General features: G+C 41.9%; 2 protein-coding genes across 4 annotated transcripts in view; both read right to left on the bottom strand.

Annotated features, from left to right (window-relative positions):
• Positions 1-1,387, bottom strand: part of eml6 (EMAP like 6) — a 37,043-nt gene extending 35,656 nt beyond the window's left edge. The window contains exons 1-2 of the mRNA XM_063012338.1: positions 977-1,387; positions 119-415 (exon numbers count right to left, since the gene is read on the bottom strand). Of these exons, the coding sequence (XP_062868408.1) occupies positions 119-315 (197 nt within the window). The 5' untranslated portion in view covers positions 316-415; positions 977-1,387. The remainder of the gene's footprint in view (positions 1-118; positions 416-976) is intronic.
• Positions 1,388-3,638: 2,251 nt separating this feature from the next.
• The window catches only part of sptbn1 (spectrin, beta, non-erythrocytic 1), a 76,692-nt gene continuing 55,129 nt past the window's right edge, over positions 3,639-25,201 (bottom strand). For all 3 annotated transcript variants that reach the window (XM_063012829.1, XM_063012831.1, XM_063012830.1), the window contains 28 exons: positions 24,939-25,126; positions 24,453-24,570; positions 24,032-24,190; positions 22,183-22,485; positions 21,759-21,912; positions 20,800-21,670; positions 19,118-19,255; positions 18,254-19,010; positions 17,801-18,003; positions 17,628-17,718; positions 16,538-16,684; positions 16,186-16,449; positions 15,459-15,683; positions 15,289-15,378; positions 14,871-15,149; positions 14,282-14,412; positions 13,653-13,857; positions 12,497-12,871; positions 12,153-12,397; positions 11,432-11,570; positions 11,225-11,309; positions 10,632-10,828; positions 9,378-9,475; positions 9,143-9,197; positions 8,083-8,294; positions 7,589-7,762; positions 7,437-7,479; positions 3,639-5,073 (listed from right to left, as the gene is read on the bottom strand). In XM_063012829.1, the coding sequence (XP_062868899.1) occupies positions 4,843-5,073; positions 7,437-7,479; positions 7,589-7,762; positions 8,083-8,294; positions 9,143-9,197; positions 9,378-9,475; positions 10,632-10,828; positions 11,225-11,309; positions 11,432-11,570; positions 12,153-12,397; positions 12,497-12,871; positions 13,653-13,857; positions 14,282-14,412; positions 14,871-15,149; positions 15,289-15,378; positions 15,459-15,683; positions 16,186-16,449; positions 16,538-16,684; positions 17,628-17,718; positions 17,801-18,003; positions 18,254-19,010; positions 19,118-19,255; positions 20,800-21,670; positions 21,759-21,912; positions 22,183-22,485; positions 24,032-24,190; positions 24,453-24,570; positions 24,939-25,126 (6,177 nt within the window). In that variant the 3' untranslated portion in view covers positions 3,639-4,842. The remainder of the gene's footprint in view (positions 5,074-7,436; positions 7,480-7,588; positions 7,763-8,082; positions 8,295-9,142; positions 9,198-9,377; positions 9,476-10,631; positions 10,829-11,224; positions 11,310-11,431; positions 11,571-12,152; positions 12,398-12,496; positions 12,872-13,652; positions 13,858-14,281; positions 14,413-14,870; positions 15,150-15,288; positions 15,379-15,458; positions 15,684-16,185; positions 16,450-16,537; positions 16,685-17,627; positions 17,719-17,800; positions 18,004-18,253; positions 19,011-19,117; positions 19,256-20,799; positions 21,671-21,758; positions 21,913-22,182; positions 22,486-24,031; positions 24,191-24,452; positions 24,571-24,938; positions 25,127-25,201) is intronic.

The raw sequence follows: 25,201 nt of genomic DNA, 5'->3' as shown, positions 1-25,201 counted from the left end.
GAGCTATCGTAAGGGTCGTAAAGCAGCGAAAACCCCCCACTCCATCACACTACTATCACCATGTTAGTAAAATTGTGACTGATTTACACTGACTTTCTGACTGTGTTTGTAAACGTACCTGATGATGTCATCATTGTGTCCCAGGTAAAACTTCTGTGTGTGTTCCCTTGTGTTGTAGACCACTCCAACCCCGGCCACAAAATATACTATCTCCTTTCCAGCTGTGTAGTAGAGGTTGTTGCGGCACTGGTGTCCCCGGTAACCGTGCACCCACTCGAGGCGAAGCTGGCAGCGTGGCGCAGTTTTATCTGCCATGCTCGCCCTGATTTACCCAGGCAGCATGAAGGAAGGAATTTGTCTCACCGGTTCCACTTATGACAGAGAAAGTAGTCCTGGTATATACAGCCTTTTGTACCTGGAAAATGAAGTTGGCACATGCTGAAGCATTTTTATGAAAATGGTAGACCCAAATATTTGCATCTGATCTTAGATAAATAGTCCTGTCTAGATAGATGGTTTAAAGATCTATAGGTCTTAGCAAGAATGTCTCTGGACCCTTAAATTCTTTTACAAGGTTTTACACTGGTGAAGAAAATCATGAAGAAAATCTTGGTTTAAAGAAACTCTGCCCTAAGCACTAAACTCAGTGCTTTTGAAGAGCTTTGGAATGAACTGGTACATCTGTTGAGACTTTCCTGACCAACATCAAATTTAATATAATTTGTTACTGAAATGGGATGTCTGACAAGCTCATGCTCAGGTGTCCATATACTTTTGACCATATAGTGTATTTTAAATGTGCAATCTGAGACACTTAAAAATAGAGAATGAATTATTTTAGGGCAATGTACCCTGGACTAAATACACATACATCATTTACTGATTACTGATCTCTGTATTTTGTAACTGCCCATCCCTGTACTGTGCTACATAGTGCAGCAGTGAACATGAATATCAGATTTAATGAAAAACTCACAGATCAGATCAGATGTTCAAGCCTGGGTAAGAAGATCCAGATCAGATGTGATCGACCAGCCCGTAAAAAAGCAGCTGATCTATATTTTAAACAGATCTAATATCCTGATGCACGGTCCATATTCAGTCTCCGATCACATATACGGATTTCTCTCAGTGTCCCGCATCACTGCACATTTCCTCCATTAATATCTGACTTCAGTTTGCATTTTTAAGCTAAACGGGTTCATCCATTAGCTCGACCGTCAAATAATCATCAGCCGGGTCGGTTCCTCAAAAAACGACCACAGAAACCCGTTTTCTGTGGTTAATCCCAGCCAAAGCGCAACCAGCGCAGCTTAGGCGGATTTCCATACGTGCCCGACTGAACCGCTGCGTAGTTTGGTTCATGAATACTACTAAACAAGTCTGCGTTTCGGCCAACCAATTCGGCTTGGTTACTACGACGCCTCCCGTCCCGTTTAGCGTCGCATGCTTCGCAAAGGATCACGGATCTTGTAGTTCTTTACATTGCTCGAGTCCGTTTCAATAATATCAGGCGACGTTGACAAAGTACTACAAATACCATCACCATCTATCACTGTCCATGGTCCTGAATATATATTCGGCTATTTATGCTTGTGTACGTTTAGAAAGCTTCTTATTGTACCGGACAATATTTTACCGTAACGTAAACTGACATTTTAAAACCATATTTCACTGTATATCAACCATGTCAAACAGGAAACACGGCAGAGACAAAGCACAGTTTCTCCACAAGGGGGCGGGGCTGAGAGAGGGAGAGGGGTGTAGCAAGGTCACAGTGTTCCGCACATCATCATCATCATCATCATCATCATCATTATTATTATTATTATTTTATTTTTATTATTAGTTTATTTATTTTGCACGAATTGTGCACTACTGTTTTGTGGATGGCCCCTAAGGGTCTCGTATACAGACAATTTTATCCAGATTTAATATATATCATTAGTTTTAATATATAATTTATTCAAATTAAAAAATGTAAGTAAACTCTCTGAAACAATAATCCTGTTTTGGCCAAAGCTAGCCATAACTAGTTTCTAGTATATTAGTTATAATTTAGATAAATAAAATGTTTCAAACATAACAGTAACAGTTTGGTAACTTCTTTACAGCATGATTGTGTCCTTATGCTCAAAGCAAGGCCTATAAAGACATGATTTAATAAGTAAGTATGGTGTGTAGGAACTCCAGTGGCCCGGAAAAAGCCCTGACCTCCAACCCATTGGGCATCTTTGGAATTAATAGTAATGTCGATTGCAAGCAAGGCCTTTTCATTTAACATCAGTACATGACCTCACAAATAGTCCTTTAACTAAATGGGCACAAATTCCCACAGACACACTCCAAAATCTTGTATGAAGCCTTCCCAGAAAAGTGGAGGCTGTTATAAGTCCAAATGCTGTTGTATTGAATTAATTAAAATTAGTTTTTACTTGCAAAACACACTATATTTTCATGGAACATTGTGCATGGTGCACTTTTTTACTTTTATCTGATTTGTTGTTTAGAGCAGCCTAATCATATCTCTGTTTGTGTTCATTTTGTATGTTTAATCTTAAATAAGTTTTTTTTTTACCAGACATATTGTGGTTGAATATTTAATAGAAACAGATACAGTATAACAGTTTATAATAACTGTACTAACTTTTGCAATATTAAATGCTAATGTGAAAAAATAGTAATTGTATTGGTTATTATTATTTAATATAGCCTAAGTATTGGTAAAGAGACGATTAATGAGTTTTGTAAAAGAGTTTTGTAAAACGCTTAACTTTACATAATTTTGGTAACAATGTTCATAATCCGACTTTTCATGACCAAAGAGTAAAATAACCTTAATTCCTACACCAGTGTCACGGTGTGTTTTTACCACCAGGTGGAGCGTAAATAACGGTTTTATTATTGTTCTTCTTATTGTTGCTATTGTTTTATTCTCTCCAAATGCATGACCACACCTGTTATTGTTTTACAGTTAATGTAGTAATTAATGACTATCTGTAATATAGTACAAAGAAGACCATATCAAGTTCTGAAATAACATTAATGCCTGTTATCTCTGCAATGCAGGAAAATCTGAAGCATCATGTTACTGAGCATATCCATATAGACAAAGTCTTTGTTGTCAGTTTTTGAACTCTGAGGCCATGTTTGCTAACATCGCAATGTATATTCACCTAAATGTTTTACAGCAATACGTCGTCTATTCACCCTAGCAACTCAGAGGGTAATTTCCTTTTGGCTTAAAATGTAGGTATGCTGTGTACAATACACTCCCGAATCATATAACATTTTACTACGTTGTCAATTTAAATATTGTCAAAACTATTTAACAAAATTATAAAAGTAAAAAAAGTAAGATATATATTCTTGACATTTAAATTTATTAAATTAAATGTATTACTTCATTAAATTATTATACTATATTGTACATTACACTTTTGTGAAAACTATATTAGGAAACATGATGAGACAACTGCTTATAATTAGAACTTTAAACACCATGGTGTCCAGATAGCGCCTGCATTGTATTAACCCTAAATTAACCCTAAATGTTAATCTGATTAACTGAACCATGTTAAGACATTCACAAACACAAACAGGAAACAAGTGGAAAACACGAGTCACTTCCAAGTCTGTAATGTTTAAAAGCATTTTAATGACATCGCACATATTTAACAGAGAGGGGTAAGGTCTACAGTTGCAGTTTCATACAGTCGGACTATGTGAGGTTACTATACGCCCCACCAGCCCTGACAATGCAGAGGATTTCATTCCTATTATGCTAATTCTGATTGTGCAGTAGATGATTTTTTCTTCATTACATTACATACAGTGACAGAATAATGCACACTATGTATCAAAGAGCAGGAAAATGTAGCAAAAAAAAAATTATAATGCGTAGTGCTATAGCCAACAAGCAAGCGACCAACCATATTTTTGAGTAACTTTACCTTATTTTCAGTAAATGCTTGAGTTTCACTTTTCACTTAACATTGATGCTATAGTGTTTATAATACATCTAGTTTTATCAATACTCTGTACTAGAATGATCTGAAACATATATTATAATGCAACTCAAGAGGAGTGAAAAAAGGGGAAAAAATAACAAAAAAAGTTTTAGTCTGTATAGCAACATTTACATGTGTAAATAATGTGTAATATAGGACACAAGACAAGCGTGACCCCCAAGTTAATGTTAATCGACCTTCATGTTAGTTACCACGACTTTTCAGCCTGGAATAGTTCAAAAGCAAGACTTGGGGACTACAAAAGCAGATAGAATTTAGCAAAGGTTCCTTCATATGGAATTCGGGCAGACCCGCACAGTGGAATTGTTTCGAAGCATCACTGTCTTGTTCCCAACAACCCAGAAAGGACATGGCACGTCCCTTCAAGACAGCCTCACAAAATTGAGGAAAGTGATTTAAATATTCAACCCCTTCAGCGGCACACAATTACATAAAAGTGATATTCATAATCAATAATTAAATCTTTAAATTCAAAGACAATAAAAACAGAACGGCATAAAAACGTATCCAGTTCCTTGTTATTTTCAAACCTGACCCCCTGACACACCCTAGCCAAAAGTCTTACTTTTCCCTCTATTGTTTTCAATTCTTTTTTTCTTTAAATGCAACTTTGGAACCCGATCAACGTAGGATTAGGCACAGAGTGTGGCGTACTCGCTCTTCAGCTTGCATGCTGGAATATCACAGAAAGTGGACAGACAGACATGAGAGCTGGGAAAAAACAAAGCAAGAAAAGAGAATAAAGGAGGAGGAAAGATGAACCAGTGACGAAAGCGAGGGACAGGATTTTTCTGCTGCTATGGGATAGAGACTACTGCTTCTTCTTGCTAAACAGACTGAAGCGCTTCTCTTTGTCTTTCTCCTTGTCCTTCTCTCGCTTGCCCGGGCTGGACTCGGTCACCAGGGTGACGTTTGCCGGGAGTGTGTTAGCGCGACTGGAGACGGGAGTGCTCTGGTTGCTAGGTGTGACTTCTGACTTGTCTGATGGGGAGGATCCACTGACTGCATTCTGAATGGCCTGCATCCATGTGTTCATCTCCTCCTGTAAAACAAGTCCAAGATCACACATCATTAACATTATCACATTATTTTTGTACTGTATTCTTACATGGTACATTATGTCTAAGTCCTTCCTTATTCACAGCTGTGAAAATTGCATCACAAACTGTGAAATAAGGCTTTTCCCGTGTAATATGCAATTTGCTGTGAAATTGAAACTTTAAAGCTTGTGTTAAGCAATTTAATGTTTTTCATTCAGGTAGCGTCTAAGTGCCTCATGTTTACTTGTTAATTTGCACTCTGAGGCGGTCCTAGTAATCCTACAACAATTCAGTTTGCAATCGCTTAGTCAAAATGTTCAAGATGTCAAGTGTAAAGCAGCTAAAACACGACTCGGGTAACTGATGCGGGAAAACCAATTCTGTGGACAGAGAGGGGGGCTGTGTCAAAACATGGACAAGAATTTTCATCTTTAAGACAAAGCATAAAGCCTTGCACCGCCCCTGGTCGTTTTAGGTTTATATTCAACCGTTAAGGTAGCTGTGCTGTGTATATCAGTGGCGGCTGCTGGTCTTTCAAAGAGGGGAAGCTCATTGTCGGCTTACATCATAAAATTTGTCAATTTATTTATACATAAATTCTGCCCTCCATTCCTTTTCAAGAAAATGGCCTGAAATGGGTTGCAGTTTGTCTTTCGACTTCACTCGCAAAATCCGCGATGGGACTGAAGCTCCCAGTGATCAAGTGATGGTGTAGAGATCAAAATAGCTGTCAATCAAAACGGGATTCAGCCTTTCGACTGATCCTCCAATCATCTTGCAGAAGCTCAGCGTCCAGACCCGCCCACAGCTCCATTCACCCCCAGAGACGCTCAGCGTTCGGGGGTGGGACAAAATCGTGGCATTTATCCAATGACCGGCGAGTTTCGAAGCAATGAAAAAACCTTCCATGCAGTCCCATTGAAGTGAATAGATGCTCAGCTTCTGCGGGCAAATGCATTGATGCTACGGGAATGTATGAGAAGTTCAAGTCAGTCGATTTGTGATAAGTAGCTGATTCTGAACGAACTCGTCTTCGAGATGAACGTGTTCTAACGCATTTGTAGTCAATGAAATGTTAACACAATTGTACATATTTGACCATTTAATTTTTGACATTTTAGGGGAAGCTGAGCTTCCCTTGCAGTCTTAGAGAGATCGCAACTGGTGTATATTTAGTTTCTATTTATTCTATCTTTCAATTTATGATTGTAATTTAATGACTGTTGTGAAATGTGGCATTTTTCTGTAAAAATCTGTGAAATGATGTGAGGGAACTTAATAATATCCAAACCTCAGTTACAGAAAAGTTGTGACAGTATGTGAAATGTGAACCAAAACAGAAAGCAATGATTGGTAAATTTTCCTTGACCTGTCTTCAATTACTTTTCACCTCATGAATTTTTGGACTTTGTGAATATATGGTCAATCTAAATAATATTTGATCAGAAGCCCAGTAAATTGTATTATTTAGGGGACAGTAGTAGCCTAGTGGGTAGGGCTTTAGGCTATCAACTGAAAGGTTAAGAGTTTGAATCCCAGCTATGCCATGCAGCCACTGTTGGACCCTTGAGCAAGGTCCTTAACTCTCTTAGCTCCAGGGGGGCCGTACAATGGCTGACCCTGTGCTCTGACCCCAGCTTCCAAACAAGCTGAAATATGCAGAAAAATAATTTCATTGTACTGAACACCTGTATATGTATATATGACAAACAAAGACATTCTATTCTATTTAATTCTATTCAGTCCAAAATGATCAAAAATGACTAAAAATGGACTTCCCATAATTCATTCACTGCTTGTTTTGCCATCATGGTGGGTACAATTTACTGGGCAAAAGGAAGGAAACACACCAGACAAGTCGCCAGTCTATCACAGGGCATACACACACACACACACATACGCACACCTCGGGCAATTTTAGCAGCTCTAATTGATCTGATTGCATGTCTTTGGACTGTGAGAGGAAACCAGAGCTCCTTAGGAAACCTACGCAAACATGAGGAGAACACTAAACTTCACACAGAAAGGACCCAGGCCGGTACAGCTAGGAATCAAACCCAGGACTTTCTTGCTGTAAGGTGACTGATACCCACTTAGCCGCCAGGTTCCCATAATACTTAATAATAAAAACTGTCTGTCTCATTGCTAGATTTTAAATTTATATCCAGACAGTGACTACAGATGGTAAAACCCAAATTGAGCTCTGCTTTCGAACTGCCACAGATCATGGCAGGGTGTTTAATGCTTATAGTTTCATGCAGTACAGTTTTCCTTTACTTATTTTTTCCCAATATGGTGAAACTGCTGATGATATATATGTTAGCCTTTGAGAAAAGCATTCTACAAATTCTACAAGGTGACTTACATCATCTTTGGCTTGGAAGAGATACTCGTTTCCATTTGTCACTCTGTAAAGAAAAAAATACACTCAGTACACAAAATATTTACTGATCATGTTACAATTTCAGTTTCAGTGGATTCAGCATTCAAAATAATTCCTTTTATATTTTTGCTTACCTCAGTTTAAAAACATGCTTCTTCTTCTTGTAGTCGACAGCCACCTCACAGACGGCGTCCCTCAGGCTGACGGGGATCTCGTTATGGTACGGGATGCCCTGCCCGGCATTCTTATTGTCCTTGTAGAAGCCCATCTCCTGGTTGTTGATGACACAGTACACATTATGCCAGGACCTGTAAGAAAACACACAATGCAGAGGCCAGGATGTAAGACATGGGTTCAAATTTGCTAATGTTTTGTCACAAAAAACAAGTTCAATTTGAGTCACGAGTCTTTAGGCTGGATTCCAGGTCAAGTCACGAGTCTTTAGGCTGGATTCCAGGTCAAGTCATGAGTATTTAAGCTGGAGTCTAAGTAAAGTCACAAGCTATGGCACAGTGCTCCCACGAAAGCCATGCTTAGGTGCTTTGTTTACACTTTACCAGATACTAGGCTGACACTAGTAAAATGTTGTGATGTGTCACAAGAAAAGGGGCTGTGTCCCAAATCATACCTGTTGGAGGCCTTTTTGTTGTGGCCCTCCAGCTCATGCTTGCGGTGCAGGATGCCCTCCAGCTGGGCTGAGGGTGAATCTTGACTTTTGGCCGGCAGGGTGGATGACTGGCTGCCCTTAGCGCGTCTACCAGAGGTGGGTGATGGGATGGGACTTGCCTCTTTAGAGCTGCGTTCAGGCACGCCGTTCACTATTTCTCCATCCACTACCTCCTGATATATGACGAGAATGTTTTTGTTTTATTGTTACACATTGTCGGCGTAACAGAGATACCACACAAATAAAACCACTGATTAAAAAACTTGGGTTTTGAATATAAATACAAAAAGATACGATGTCTAGTGTCTAAGGTAGCTATGAGGCTAATATTGATAAAACGGTTGATGAAAAATGAAAAGGTGAGCTAACAGCGCTAATCGATGCATTACACATATATATTAAAACACACTGTTGGCTAAGTAACATGTACTTAAACATTATCATAGAATTTTATTATATAATTTGATAAATAATTATTTTCAGTTGGTAATTATTTACACAAGCAATTAGCTTATTAACATTAAGATAATGTGATGAGCCAAATGCGATGAGCCAAAACATTAGGACCACCAGCCTTGAAATATTTCACATCGTCACTATTAAGGTAAGACTCCTAAGATAACATCCACATTAGATCTTATAATAATTACACTAATGTCAGGAAAAGCTTTTGGGAAACCTAGTGCATAAAATACTGTATGAAATGTACATTCCGAATGCTCAACTAATTCTGCTCAGTGTTTCTGATCATCTTTCTGTTTTAAATCACTGCAGTAATCACCATTGATACTTTACACCATTTTTAAAGAAATAAAGCAGGAAGACTCACTGATATAAAATTAACAGTTTACTGTTGATTAATGATGGCCGGTTATCAGTTACAAATTGGCAAAATTTGCATCATTGGTAAGATGCAAACCTATTTGACACAGGTGTCCTAGTTAAAGTCAGAACAGCTGTCAGAGTCCATTCCACACCCAGATCTGAGCTGCGAGTTTAGAAAGTAAGAAAGATCACTGACCCGTGGTGATTCCTGGTCCGATGGCAGTCCGTTCTGGGCAATCTGCTCTCCTTCTCTGTGAAGAGATAAAATTAATTCAGGAAAAAAACACCTATATACAAAGCATTATCTAATTAAGTAATGTAGCTTAAAAATAAACATCCTTTAAAATCTGTTGCATATTTCACACTGAAAGCTCAGACGGTACAGTAAAGAACATAAAACGTATATTAGCTAATATTAGAAATATAATTACCTCCGCTGAGCCTCAATCTCCTCCGCCGGCTCTGGTGTTTGGGGTTTTCTCCTTCTCTCCTCTTCTTCTTGCTGTCTTCTCACTTCCAGTAACTCCAACTGAGAGAGGAAGAACAGTACTACCAGTCTGAGTAACTAGCCCTGTTTCAATTCACAGTGAATACTCACTTCCCCTACCTCCTTCCACAGGTTCATTACTAGTTTAATACACACTTATCAGTAACATGCTTATCTAGCTCTTTATTGGTTTGCTGATTTCTTGCTGTAGAATGAATAATCGTGGTGTTTCCACACTTTTTTAAACTCTATTTATTAAGGATTTCAAAAACAAATTACAAACATTTCCTCAGCATCATACCAATGTTTTAATGCCATCAGCAAAAAACGTTTTTGGTTGAGCGTGTAGCCTCTGATGCAGCGCTGCTTTCACATCATCATTACGTGCTCTTATGAACACGTGTAACTGTGTGTAACTTTTTGTGACAGTGGAAGCAAAATTAGGGAAGAGATTGTACAGTACTGGTCACTTCTGCTTTTTGTTAAATATCCCTTACTAGCATGAAAACATACCTGACTAATATGGTTCACAAGATTTTTTTTTATTTTAAGACTTAGACACAGAAAGAGCTATTATTAGCTAATATTTCTAAGAGCTAAGAGCTATTATTTCTAAATAATTATCTCCAAATGAAGTGACCAGCCTTTTAAAATTCCTTTAAGAACACTTGGACAGCTCTTTCAGGAACCAAACAAAAAGCTAGGAACTGCAGGCCTCTCTCGCCTTAAATGAGGTCGGCGGTTTGGAGAGTCGAAAGGTCAAACAACTGTTAACCAAGTGGTGCATAAAGGCTCATCCGACAACCGTCAAAGAACCCTCAAGTCTTTTAGGATTACACACTAATCCACAGAACGTGATTCGACAAAGCAAATGTGAAAGTACTGAATGGATTACTGTGAAAACAAAAAGGCAATATGTCTATTTTTTTTTTAAATTAGTATTATTGACTCATATGCAATGTTAACTAACACTTTTTTAGAAGTGTTGCTGTTTTCCAAAGATGTACATAATTTTCTTGTCATTTCAAATTGTATTTTATTTTAAGGCAAAGCAATATGATGCATTTCTAACTTTTTCTATTGTTAGGAACTTGAAATTGGCTATTTTATTATTAGCGGTCAACCAATTCAGTAGTTTTCACTTTTAGATCCCTTTTGATAAAACCTGTTAACCTAATAAAAATATGCTGTGTCTTACCGTAGTCAGCCTCTCCAGTGCAGAGAAACGTTCCTCCCAGGTAGCTGCTGACTTCTCAAACGCCTCATGTCTCTTAATCAGTTTCTCGACCTCGTCCACACTCTGACCAACTTCTCTACTTGACAGATACGGCTCCTGTCCTAGCAACCACGCTTCGGCTACCCCCGCGTCCCTCGAAAACTGGTGCACTTCCAAAACTGCACACGTACACACAAGGAGGAGAGAGGGGAAGTAAGTGACACAGTGACTTAATACACACACGAACGCTTTCACTGTGAGCTGTTACTTCTCTTAGCAGACAGAAGCACAATCTTACAGTAAAAGAACATTATTTAATAAATGCTGGCATATCACGATTCCCATTAATTTGGGCACATGGGAGAAAGACCTACCACTGCAAAGACCCAAATGTAAGTCTTAATGGCACCAGTCTGCCAGTGGTTGGGTGTTTAACAGACAACTGACACAACAATTGGCTGAGTGTAATGGAAGGCAGGCCTCCTTACAGTAATTATTAATATGTATCAATTATTAATTACCGTTATTTATTACTGGTACTATTACGTTACTAGTATGTTAAATGGAGTACGTACTCAGTCTCAGCCACTCCCATCTGTCCTCCCACTTATCAATCATCTCTTTCCTCTTATCTGTCAACTGTAGCAACTTTTCTTTAATCTGCACAAAGAAATCAAATTAAGAAAACACAATGATGTGCAATTCCCATAACGTCATGTTTTATTAAAAATGATTCATTTCCATTCCCGGATCTGATACCATAATGCGTGATCTGCCCTCACCTCCTCAGATGCATAATGCTTCCGCGCCAGCAGAGACTTGCCCAGCTCGATGCAGGAAGTAAAGCTGTCATTACGGGCATCGATCTCGGCCTTGATGCCCTGATGGTTGTTCATTAGCAGTTCCACAGAGGACACATCCCTACAGTAAATAGATGAACACAATTTACTGACATCCTTGGACATCCTTATATACACCACATGGCCAAAAGCATTTGGACTTCTGACCTTGAGCATAGACATCCAATTTCAGATACAAATGGTATTAAAATAGAGTGACCTCTATGTGATATATTCAGCTATAACAGCCACTTCTCTGAGAAGGCTTCTCACAAGACTTTGATGTGTTTTGTGCAGGCCACTAGTTTCTTGAGTGCAATAATGTTCTGGACACGGCACATTATTAAATGCTATTTTATAAAGTATAAAACCTGTCTGCAAAAATCCATGACACAATTAAGAGCAATAATTTAAGTCCCTTAGTCCCTTTTTTTTAAATTGTCCTTGTGTAGAAATAAATGAACACAAAACAGCCAATCAGAAACAAGTATTTTAGTGGTTTGTGACACATTAATCTAGAGCACACACTTGCATTATCACAATCTGACATGCATCTTTTCACACTTGTGTGACACAACAATGAGATTGTATGGAATGGGTTGAGTTTATCATGGCAATGCTGAACACAATTGTCTTCCTGCACAGACTGATCACAGATACATACCTGGGTTTCTCTTGAGCCTCGATCAGGCGGATGACGTCCTCCATCCAGAGCATGAGGTCACGCACCATGCTAAAAAAGCGGAACTTGTCTCCAGTGTCGAGCAGGCGTGACCTTCGCCCCTCGCAGGCTTCCAGAAGGTTCCTCCATGCATCCAGAACTTCACTTTCTCTTCGCTGGATATCATCAGCTTTATCACCTGCGTACGCCGACTGCAGGCGTGCCGCATCTTCCTGTAGCTGCCTTACCTACACAAAACAGCAAGGGAGCAAAGTAGTGATCCTGATGAGTAAAGCAAGTGCAAGTCGATGCTGATAAATGTAACATGTTCATTTGTGTTGACAGACCTGTGTTCCTAAAGCCTGAATGTCATGTTCGAATGTGGTGTGCATCCTCTGCAGCGTCTCCACGGTGTTCTGATCCCGACCGAGCTCCTCCGGAAGCTTCTTGTGTTTGTCCAGAATGCGGCTCAGAATCTCCTTCACGTCATGGTAGAACTTGTGCAGTTCGAAGGAAGCAGCCAGGATCTGTGTACGAGTGTCAATCAGCTCCAGAAGATCGGCCCAGGCCTCGTTAAGCCCGTCCTTCCACTCAGCCACGGTAGCAGCGTCGCCATGGCCAGCATTGATGAGATCGTCAGCCATTCGGTTAACAGAATCCACGCGCTCCTGTCCGATATTTCCGGTGTCACGGGCAAACTCACGGAAACGTTCCTGCAGCATCTGAGAATGGAAGAGAAACAAGGGGATAGTGAAAAAGTGGTACTGTATACCAATACTGTGCTGTTATTAATTTTTGTTGAAACATTAAGGTTCATAGGGATATTCCACTAGCACATCAGCGCTGAGATTCTGAACTCCCCGATTCGAATCTGAGCTCTGCTACCTGTCAGCTGGGCATTCCCTGAATCAGACAATATTGGCCATCAAGACCGCTGGGTGGAAAAAGACAGGACTAATAAGTAGGTGGTATCTTCAAACGCTGTGCTAGGACCCTGGTTAGCAGCCCGAGGCGCGTGTGCAAAAGAGTAAGAACATGGAGATCGTTGCGTGTCCCTCCGTGCGCGATATCCGGCCTCAAGTGCAAATCCACCGAGGCATGGGCAAAAGAGAGGGGGTCGTGGGACTGCGCACGAGTCGAAGGGGGCATGGGGCAGGTGAATATACCCTCCTCGGACGCAATTGGGATCCCCGGGAGCGGAAAACTAAGTGGCTACGCTAAATTAGAGCAAAAAGGGAGAAAAGTGCATAAAAATGACTAACAATAAATTTGTTCTTCACAGTGGGCAAAAAATGAACTACTCATCATGTATGATTATGAACAATAAATATAGGACCATGGTAGAGCTGGATTTCACTGGTATTGAAAGCTCAGTTTAAGCACGTATAATAAAAATGAAATGTGGTCAGTACGCAGAAAGAAAACATCCAGCCTGAATGGAAACAGACACAATGAGAGAGCAGAGGGTCCAAACCAGTGTAAATCAGTTTTTACTGTTCTTACAGTTACGTGTTCGTAGTCCTGGCCCAGTTCGTGAGATCCAGCCACCACCTCTCTCTCAGCGATCCACTGCTCCAGATCATCCACCTCCCGATTCAGCTGGAACAGTCTGAACCTCTCGTCCAGTTTACCCCGCCTCTCTTCCGACAAGTCCTTCAGTCCTGCGTACAGCTTATCCACCTGTGACTGGCGCATCCCTATCCTCTCACTGTAAAACACGAAACCAGTACAGCACCCATCACAGCCTGTTCACTCAGAGAAAGAGGACACTGAATCACTAAATCAATTTGGAAAAAGTAAAAATGAATCACCTTATTTAAGTTTTGAAAGTAATATACTCTGATATGGAGCGAGTCAAATTGGTGAATCATTCTGTGAGTCATTTGCAAGTGACGTCTTAGTTATTAGTCTAGGTTTAAGTTTTAATAATATTAATGATAATAATAATATTCTCTGATTTGAATCCCGGATCCCAAAGGTAGTGAATTAGCCCATTTTACAAATGTGCCACCCAAGCACCCTATAACTACAACAATTATGTAAAATAACAATTGTCTTTATAATAATGTTAATAGAATAATATTCTTATTGTAGTATTATTAATTTATTATTAACAACAGAAATTCATGTACCTTTCTGGGTGATTGTCAGCAACCAGGCCACGGCTGGTCTTGGAGAGCTGGTGGACAGTCTCAGCGTAGTCCTCCACTGCCTGCTCCAGGATCTGGTGTTTTTTCAGCATAGCCACAGAGCTCTGCTCATCCTGAAAAACAAAACAGATCATTGTACACAGTGCTTTAACCTAAGTACTGCAGTTGATTATTGTTTGAAATGCATTAATGTCACTACTGTGGAAATGCCTGGGTTGTAATTAAATATGACTGAATATGTTCACATCTTATTTATAGACAACCATTTATTTTACATGTACAGAACTGACTAGAACTGAGTCTAGATATTGTATGTGTACAGAAGAGCCCAAAAAAAAAAAAAAATTTGCATGGCAATGCCTATTTCATTATAATTGTGCATGCCATTGTCATTAAATGTTGGGCTCTTGGTAATTATTGGAGTTTAATCATTAAATATGATAAATTAAGACCTGAGTGACCTTTTAAAACTGTGTACTGAGCTGCATATTCTCATACACATGCTAACTCCGATGAAAATGTTCAAGTTTGATGAGTCATTGTGTGTTTGGGGTATTTTGGACGTCCTCACCTTGGCCTTTTCCTCAGACATCATATAAAGCTCCTGCTCGCTCATCCAAGCCTCAGCCTCTGCTGCATCAAAGTAGTACTGCTGAGCCTGGTGGGCTTCCTCCAGACGCTCATGCCTCTTCTCTGTCTCCTGGATCAGAAGTTTCCAGAGAGCCTGTAGCTCATCGAGACGGGCTTTGATGGAGTCTACGTTCTGGCTGTCATCCGTCACGATGCTCTTACTGCGCTCAAAAATGTCATCACAGCGTGGCTGGTGGCCCTGGATCTCCTTCTGCAAGGTCTGGAAATAAAAAGCATAAAAATGCATGCTAACCATATAGAACAGGGGTGGGCAGTTAAATTCTGCAAGGGGCCACATGAGAAACTAGCCTATCCTAATAAAAAGAAGTTACTATTACATGAGTTTATTAATATCTTACTTGGTTCTTCTTAATTAGAAGCTGAACAGTCTGTAAGTTGTGACCATGGTCTGTTGAAGTTGCGAGGGGCATCCTCTCCTCAACCCAAAGCTGCAAAACAAAAGAGTTTATTAGTGTATAAACACACAGACGCTGACTTACAGACCCAATCACGCATTCGCTTCACTCACAATCTCGTCCTCGACGTCCCGGTTGAACTGGTGGATTTCTCTGGAGGCCATGAGGAAGTTCTTTCTTTTGCAGATAGGTTCCAGCAGCTCCTGGAACTTCTTCTCTACCACCTCACGACGGCCGTCCACCTCGTCCGTGTCCTTACCCTCCTGGCGCAGCACGTGAGCCTGAGACTGCAGCTCTTCCACTTCCCTCTTACGCACCTCCACCTGGTTCTCCAGAATCTATGGGCAGGAGAGAAAAGAGAGAAGATTCATTAGATTCATGAAGCCCTTTCCATTAGTCTACTTTAAACAGCTAACAGGTCATAAAAACAATTTTATGAAACCAAATGTATGGTAACTTTGGTTAAGGCTTTTTTTTTGGGTGCAGCATGACTGCCACTGTGCACCAAAAAAAGATCAGTTTGGTTCAGAAGCAAAAAGCCCTGATGTCTTTCATGGGGCAGAACATGCAATTGTCTTGTGATAGCCAAAAACGACCCTTTAAAAGGGTCATGTGTGCTTGTCAAACGGTCTGCACAACAAACTGTGCAGACCGTGTAAAATTACTGTGTTTGTTTTGTTGTGCAGTTTTTTATCCTTCTTTGTTAGGGGGAGTCACAAGCAGTTTACTCATGAATGATACCTGAGTCATTTATTGATCTGAAATTACCAGCACAGACATGCCAATGAAAAGGCCCTTGCTGTGCAGGGCTAGCTTAAAACAACCTCATGCTACACGTACCTGCTGTTTCTTCAGCAGGATGCTGACGCTGGTCAGATCTTTGCCGTAGTCATCGGAGGTAATTTGACCCTCCAGACCTGCCAGCCACTTGTCGAGATCAGTGCAGCTCTGTGTGAACAGCTCGGCCTTGTTGGCATCAAACAGACACTGGGCTTTAGTCTGTGTGGTGGATTCTAGCACCAGCCAGAGTTTCTGCAGCACCGCCATTTTCTCCTGTACTACAGCCTCAGTCTCTGGTTTCTCCGATACCAACTGCTTCCCTTCCTGCACAGATAAAACACAGTTTACATTTATGTATTAGCATTTACACATTTTTAACACATGCAATCCTAACAATAATCACATGGCTAACCTTCTCGATCTTATCCAGCCACTCTTTGTTGGACTGTAGTTCAGCCATGAAGGCCTGGTGTTTGAGCCACTTGCTGTGCAGGTTCCTGGCTTCATCGTATGTCATGTCCTGTGCCGTCAGCATTTTCTCATTTATCCACAGAGACAGCTGCAAACACACACAACAGGAACGAGAAATTGTAAGCAACACAAAGGGCATGATCCTCACAGATCCTCTAAAGCCAAATGTTCAGATGAGTGGAATATTGTTTTGTCTTTTCAAGATACACAGCTGAACATACAAATACTTTCTATACAGTTTTATAAACAAACAGTCCTGAAAGTGTTCCCACATAACTATTCTGTCACCAAGGTGGAACACAAAAAATCCTGGTGCTTATTTAGCAGAATTGCTGTAGTTCCAACAGAAATTATTGCTATTATCTTTAAATACAGTTTTAACATTTAGTCATGTCCAATTTCCTGATGAAATTATCCTTCGCTCTAGACCCCCACCCTCACTGGGTAGAACAACAGATTATCACACACCCCTTCAACGAGACACACACTACAATCTGTGAGTCAACACTCTCTTGTGGAGGGTCTTGTGGGGCTTTGTTCAAGGACCCAACAGTGGCACCTTGGCAGTGGTGGGGCTTTAATCGGCAGCCTTCTGATTACTAGTCCAGCACATTAACCACTAAGCTACCACTGAGCTACCATTGCAGCAGCAATGAGGAACCCATTCAACCCACTTCTTCCTCAGGCACAGTCAAATGTGCCTGTTGGACACCAGGCAAGGTCAATATTACAGCTGAGATTGAAACTTGAGTGCTCAAGGTCTCAGCAGTGGTGGGCTGGTGGATCAGACCGCTGCACCAATACATGAACAAGCAAGAAGGTTTTAAAAATGTATATAATAAATAAATACATAAAATGCACAGTCATAGAGATTTGTGGTATTCAGGGATGTTCGGTTGCTGTTGTTCTGCCTCTCACATACGATCACTCAGGTTTGTTAATGGGGTTGGGGTTGTATGCCCAACTAGTATAAAAAGTACTAGTGTCCACTGTATACGTGCTAATGTGATGTAAGACAAGCTGTACTACACCTCCTGGCAGTCCTGCAGGAGCTTTTGAAGGTCTCTGTTATCCTTCAGTCTCATCAGCAGCTCCACAGCTGCCTCACGGTTCTTCTTATGTCTGCAAACGTCATAAATCCAGCCAATCACAACCTAGCTGTCACTACAAATGAAATTTGAATGTGTGTTTGTGTGTGTGCTACCTGTCATCAATGGAGGTGGCTCTCTCTTGAATGCGTTCAGCGTTGATGTTACCATCGCTGGCCAGTCTGCGCCCAGCCTCCACCACACCATTGATCTTCTCCTCGTTGGCGTCCATAGTGGTCATGAAGTCTTCTTGCTTCTTAATAGCAGCTTCTGCACCTTCCAGAGTGGTGGGCATCTCAGTGTGGGCTAGCACGTACTCCTGAAGTGATGAGAACAGAAACCATGAATGAATTATTAATTTATTAGGATTTTAACGTCATGTTTTACACACTTTGGTTACATTCATGACAGGACGGGTAGTTACTGGTTACACAAGATTCTTTAGTTCAAGTCAATGAGAATTTTGTGTCTCCAATTCACCTCACTTGCATGTCTTTGGACTGTGGGAGGAAACCGGAGCTCCCGGAGGAAACCCACGCAGAAACGGGGAGAGCATTTAATGACAATACCTGATTGTTTAGGAAGGTCTCAGCCTGCTTGGTGTCCCTGAGGAAGATCTGGTAGGCGTGCGACTGGGACAGGAGGTTCTGTCGGTTCTCCCACATCTTATGCAGCTCATTCCAGCCGGTGTCAAGTGCCTGCAGCCTCTGCCTTAAGAACATATGCTGGGCATCTGTCTGTCCCTGGGTCACCATCTCACCCATGTCCCGCATCTTCTGGTAGTCCTCCTCATAGTTATCGATCTCGTGTTTGATGCCTTCATGCTGACCTAGAAGCTTCTCAGCCTCAGCCAAGGTGTTGGGCATGTCCTCAGATGCAATGGCAGTCTGTGTGCGAGACAGCCACGACTGGAAGTCATCCAGCTGCCGGAGGAACTGCTGCAGCTTGCTGGCCTCGCCGAGAGAAGCCTCACGGTTGTGCAGCGTATCCTTCATCTCTTCCCAGACCGTGCCTATTTCAGCCAGTCTGTCTGTGATGGCCTTGGCCTGCTCGGGATGCTCGGCCGCCAGACGCTCGGCCTCGCCCTGCAGGTCGCTCAGCTTGGCCTCGATGGCGGCCAGATCACGCTCCATGCCGGTCAGCTTGCGCTGCAGGGCCATGACACCTGTCAGGTCGTTTCCAAGTTCCTGGGTGGACTCGATCACTTTGGTCTTCTCGCGGATCCAAGATTTGGTCTCGTTGCAGTCTAGGTGGTAGTTCTGCACACCCAGGGCTGAGTTAAGAGACTCTTTCTTTTGGTCCACCAGATCACGGAACTGGCTCCATCTACAGAGGATATAGAGACTCAGTTTTAGGGCACATACAACACACACACACACACACACACTGTTCTGTAATGGTATACAGTTGCACTCAATGATGTTGGAACTTGCCTGGTGTTCAGTTTGTCCTGCTGGGCCTTGATGTCCTTTTCACTGGGGTGTCCGCTATGCATCAGCTGACGGGCTATCTGATTGACCACAGCCACACGGGATGCCTGGTTATTCATCTCAGGCTCCAGACTCTCGAACCTGCAACAAAACAGTTCATGATCATGAACCTATTTAGTACAACAGAACAAAAAAGAAATATTAAAGGCATCCACACGAACATCGGTAATTTTAAGAGAATAGACATTGAAAGGAACATTAACAGAAACATTTTGGATTGTTGGATTGGATACTGATCCAAATGTGGCACCAAAATCCACTAACATCCGACAACCTGGACAGATGGAAATAGAAATCTAATAACACTAATGTATGTGATATGTAAACGATGTGTGCTGTATCGTGTTTCCTGCTTTGCTGCTTTTCTGAGGGATCACAGTGAAACTGAGGAGACATAATTCTGGCCTTTTAATCTCTCTGTGTGACTCAGCAGGGACATCTGGTGCGCTAATAGTTCCTAATTTGCCATTTTGGGAGTACACAAAACCACTCAGTCCCCTTACACAGATAGGCTTTTCACACGGTGCATCCATAATAGCCTTTTTGATCATCAAGAATTTTTAATTTAGACAGAAGCAGTGCATTTGCTTAGTCACTGCAAAATATCATAAAGACCTTAAAATTTTATAGAGAATAATAGAAACAACAAAAAGTGTCGGCTGCACTTTTATCTTCATGATTAGGCACACTTAGATATATCCTCAACACGACATGTGCACATTTATGTATCTAACTACAGCAATGGAAGCCACTGAATATTCATAATCCCGGTCTAACTTTGACTGCTGCTCCTGGTGGGAGCTTCAAAACCACTTCTTGGTGCTTAGTATCCACTAACTCAGGGTCACAGACAAAAATAATAATTTAAGCTAATTTAACAGGCTCATAAAAAGAAACTTGTACACAAACGCCCCCTTATGGAGGCTTTACGTTACACATTGTAAACCACAGTGGGACCAGATTGCCCCCATTTTCATTAATTAAGTCTATATCATTGTGTTTTTTTTGATGAATTTGATGTTTTAATAAATTGATGTGTTTGGATGTGTGGCCTGGGTTGCAGTAAAATCATGGACAAAATCTGAGTCGCTTGAAAGAAAGGGTACAAAGCTCTGCACTAACTTACCAAATGCACACAAATACACAAGGAGAACTGCTTGTGCTGGTTTGGATTAATAACAGTGGCTGCGCTAAAGCAGAGAATCAAATACAACACAGAGACAAATAGGTATATTAGTGCCAAATAGCATAGCTTTAAATCTGGAGGTTATATCTAGCATACATCAGTTTACACTTCTTGACAGTTAGCTTGGCATTCCAGATCAGAGTTTTTCAAACTTTTCTTTCAAGTGACCCACATTTTGTCCATGATCTTTACCGTGACCCAGGTAACACAAACAACGCATTAAAGCAAAACACAAAATGAATTATCAATGTGGTCCCACTGTAGTTTACAAGATGTAACATAAAGCCTCCACAAGGGAGTGTTCATGTACAAGTACATGTCGTATTTATGTCCCTATTAAATTCGTTTATTATATTTTTTTTGTTCTAAACTACAAACACAACACAGGTCCTTTAAACCTACCTATACGTTTAAAACTCATTCACTCGATCTCCCTTACCTGTGCTGAATGACCTCCAGGTCCTCCAGTTTCTCAGGGATCTCCATGCTGTTGAGCCACAGCTCCTTCTCATCAATCCACACCTCACAGGCATCCGCCTCGCTGAACATCTTATAGCGTGCCAGTGCATCCTGCAGGGCTTGCTTCCTCAGCTTGGTCAGCTCTGACAGCTCCTTATAGCGCTCCTCAATGCCCGCCAGGCGTACGTTCACGTCAGCCGACTGCGCAAGCTCTGGAGACAGAGCCTGAGCCTGTTCATGCAGCGCATCGATCACGGGCCGGTAGCTGGCCACCTCGGCCGCAGCATCCTTGTGTTTCTTGACCAGCGCCTGCGTGGAGAACTCGTCGTGACCGACGTCGTCGCTCGAGACGATGCGCAGGGCATCCAGAGTCCAGGCATCCACGTCGTCAGCATCGGTCTGGAACTGGTGCAGGCTGCAGGCCTCCTCGAGACGCGCCTTCCTGACGGCGGCCAGCTTTTCCAGCGCTGTCCATTGCGCCTGCACGTCATCCACACGCTCGCGGATCTTAGCGGCGCCCGAGTGACCGGCATCGGCCATGTCCAGGCCCTCACGCACCGTGTGCTGCAGGTGCCCGGCACGTCCGCTCATTTCGTCCTCGAGTGCCCGGTGCTTGCTCAGCAGCCGCACGGCCCCGGTTAGGTCCTTTCCGACATCATCTGACGACAGGATCTGCTCCTTCTCACGGATCCAGCCTTCTTCCTCGGCCATCTCCCAGATGAACTTCCAGAGGCGGCGTGATTCCTCCAGGCGAGCACGGCGCTCGGCCGCCAGCTGAGTCAACTCCTGGTAGCAGAATTCCAGGTGGGCAACACGGTCACGGATGACCTGTGGGTCGCATGGCTTGTAGCCTGCAGGTAGTGGAAGATCTGTTATGAGTGAAAGGTTCCTGTGGTCTTATCTCCATTCTAATTGGCGTTTTCAAGATTTTTTACTTACCCTCGTCATCGATGGCATATTTTTGGGCGTTAGCATTGACAGCACGGACTCGGTCAGCTTGGATGCCAATATCAGCCTCCACCAGCGCGTGCTTCTGCAGAAGATCTTCCACTCCCAGCAAATGTTTTCCATAATCCTGAGACAACAGCAGCATCTGTGCACAGACAGCAAGCAGTCAAGACAAGTGGTTTATGGAAAGTCTAGTGCACTTCTCTAGTGCACTACGACTCACATTAGGGCCTTCACCAAACAATTAATGAAACAATAATGACTGCGCAGCGCTGCTTTCTAAAGCCAAAATTCTTTATCCTTTCTCTGCTTTCTCTCCATCTCTGCATCTTCCACCCATCTTGTTTTCGTAACTTCCCACTCGTTTTCTCTCGCCCACTCTCCCTCTCTCTCTTTCCCTCCCACCCTCCCTCACCTTCATCTCGTCCATCCAGTCCATGATGTAGAGCATCTCCTGGAAGACACGCTGCAGTCCCAGGTTCATCTCCAGCCTTTGTCTACGTGCTTTGAGAAGTTCCAGTAGGTAGTACCACAGGCGCAGTACATTGTCCTTGCGTGCCGTGATGCGCTTGATGTCGTGGTAGTTCTCCGCCTCTAGCTCTTTAGCCACGGCTACAACGGCCTGCACGCGCTCCTCATATGCAGCGATGTCTGTCTCGATGGCCTCGTGCTTCTTGGTGGCTGCTTCCACTGCCTGAAGGTCAAAGCCAAAGTTGTCCTGCAAGAAGGTGCGAGAAAACATACTGACTTCAGGGGCAGATAAAAGAGCAGCGAGCAAGAATCGATTCAAGGTGGACAGGTGAAGAGGTTATTACTACATTCATCATGTCTGTGATATTTACAGATTGTGTCCATGCAACCTGCAGAGACCCAAAACAAATAGAACACTAATTTTATTGAACATAAAACCCCCAAACTGTCACCCTATGTTGAAAGACAATTTGTCCAGATGGTCAGAGGTCATACAAAAGTTACCAAACAATAGGTCTATTATCAACTACAAGCTGCTAGAACATGAGTGACACTGTTTACAGTCAATCAAGCTTTGCATGACCATGGGATTAAAACCTGGCATGCACAGCAAAAAAGTTCCCGCTTTTTTGCCCATGTGATTTTAAACAGTGGCTTCATTTAATATGGGTACAGAAAAATCTCCAGCTGAAGTCAATCATAGTCACTAACAAGAAATTAGGAGGCCATGCCCATAAATCAAATCAAATTATATGACCAACAAATCAATCATCTTTTTTTGACAGATTCAGTCTCAAAAAAGCCCTGCAGTTTTGTCTAGACAAAGAACTGAGTTCCTGTCATTTAGGACTGCCACGACACAAATGGTAATTGTATGTCTAACCAGAATATTATCTTACATAAGAACAGACTGATTTTTACACCGTCTGTCCTACAGTAACGTTCCTTCACCACCAGGAGGCGCCAAATCCCACACATTTCCAGTAAACGCCCCTCTCCAACTGTTTTCATTTATTCCACACATCTAGTAAGTCATGTCGCCATGCTCTTTAAGCCTGGGCTGAAATGTGTGTACACAAGCAGGATGAATATATTAAGGATTTTTATTATATCGTTCCATTTAAAAAATCTGGGTTTTCAAAAGATGAGGTGAAACCGTATACAGTAGTGTATCGGGACTGGAATGTGCCTCGCTACAGAAAGCATGGGACAAATCCAACACACCTGCATTTGCAAATATTTTATTCAGGATAAAACAATACCTCGACTAAATAGCCACTAATGAATAAGTGGACAATTGCGAATAAAATAAGCAATTTAGTAAAAGCAAAGTAACAAAAAAAAGACACAAAAACATCCACAACCCACAACAGGCAAAGTGGATAGAACTGGGATAATGCAGAAGTATGAGGGTTCTTGAAAATGCTTAGTCACGTTCCGATGCATTACTCCCACCGCCGTACCAACTTTTTAATGCCATCAGCAAAAAAGGTTTTTGGTTAAGCGCGTAGCCACTAATGCACCGCTGCTTTCACATCATCACATGAAAATCTTCTTCCCCTTAAAGCTTCTTAGAGCATCCAAAAAGGTGGAAATCGGATGGTACTAAATTCGGACTATAAGCTCTCTCAGACTACTCCTCCCGCCCTCACCGTTTCCAACCAAAATATAAAAGTGCAAAAACTTTTTAAAGATCCCTCGTACAAACTGGGCGTCTAAATATGACAGGCTGCTCCAAACCAGCCCTCAGAAATAGAACAAAACACAGAACAATGATGCAACATGTGATTCACCTGCGAGACAAGACGCTGGTTTTCACTGAGCCAGGTCTCTCTCATGGCAGCTTTGCGGTCGAAGCGACGTGCCAGCTGTTCCAGCTTCTCTTGGCGAATTAGCTCGGTTCTTAAAGCCAACTCTCGCTCGTGCTCGGCCTTCTCCAGGCGCTCCCAGGCCTGCCAAACACACGTTCATCATGCCAGAGTTGAGTAGTACTGTTAGTATAACTGTCATTATTGCTAAAGCAGCTCCAGATATAACAATACATCAAAGGCTGTACATAACAGATAAATGATCACAGTTATATTGCAACACTGCCTTTTAAAAAACAATATAGTAAAAGCACTGTAGTAAAAACATTGTTGTAAAGCATCGTTGTAACAACATTGGACACAATGTGAGACAGGAAAGCGCTAATTTACCAGCACTGTGTCATACCTTGTTGATGTCAGAGATTAGCTTGCCCTCTCTGGGCATGTACACTTTTTGGTTGTTGGCTCTCATCTTGCTCTGAATCGTGAACAGTAGGACTTCCAAATTACCCTTTTCAGTAAACCTGAACAAAGAAGAGGACAAACAGCGCCAGAGGAATCAGCAAATTGAATTTCGGCTAATTCGGTGCAATAGGGTTTGCTTCAATTCAGTTTAATTCAATTCATTTTTTATTAGTTTCAGCTGTTTAACTCTTTTCTTGCCAGTCATTTCCAGACAGTGTTCAGTAACGAGTTTAACTGGTGTACTGGCAGTTTTTTTATCCAACATTCTACCAGTTTTATTTGTTTCCAATTCCTACACCATTATTCAAGTGTCACTTTGCTTTATTTTAGTTGAACCAATGCAAAACCAATCAACACCTTTTTATCTGCCATTAAAACCATCACTAAACATTCTACTAACTGCCCCAGTGCCAGCTGTACCACTCACTTAGGAGGTTTCTCAACAGTGCGGTAGGTGTTGAAGGCCTGGAGCTGCTGCTGGACTCCCGTCAGAGAATTAGCAAACTTGCGGTTGTTCAGGATGATGATCGTCTGCTCAATCCACTCCAGCAGGTCGGAGGCTAGCGACTCGTATTTCTCAATCATCTTTTCTGTTTCAATGGCATAATCAAGCACCTGTGGACAGCACACAATGATTTAGTATTTATTAGTTCATAAAAACGCAACATTATGTTACATTAGTGAGAAAAA

This window comes from Trichomycterus rosablanca, chromosome 17 (assembly GCF_030014385.1).
Source record: "Trichomycterus rosablanca isolate fTriRos1 chromosome 17, fTriRos1.hap1, whole genome shotgun sequence".
NCBI lineage: Eukaryota > Metazoa > Chordata > Actinopteri > Siluriformes > Trichomycteridae > Trichomycterus > Trichomycterus rosablanca.
Note: the sequence above shows the minus strand (reverse complement) of the source record. Positions and strands in the feature narration are given on the sequence as shown.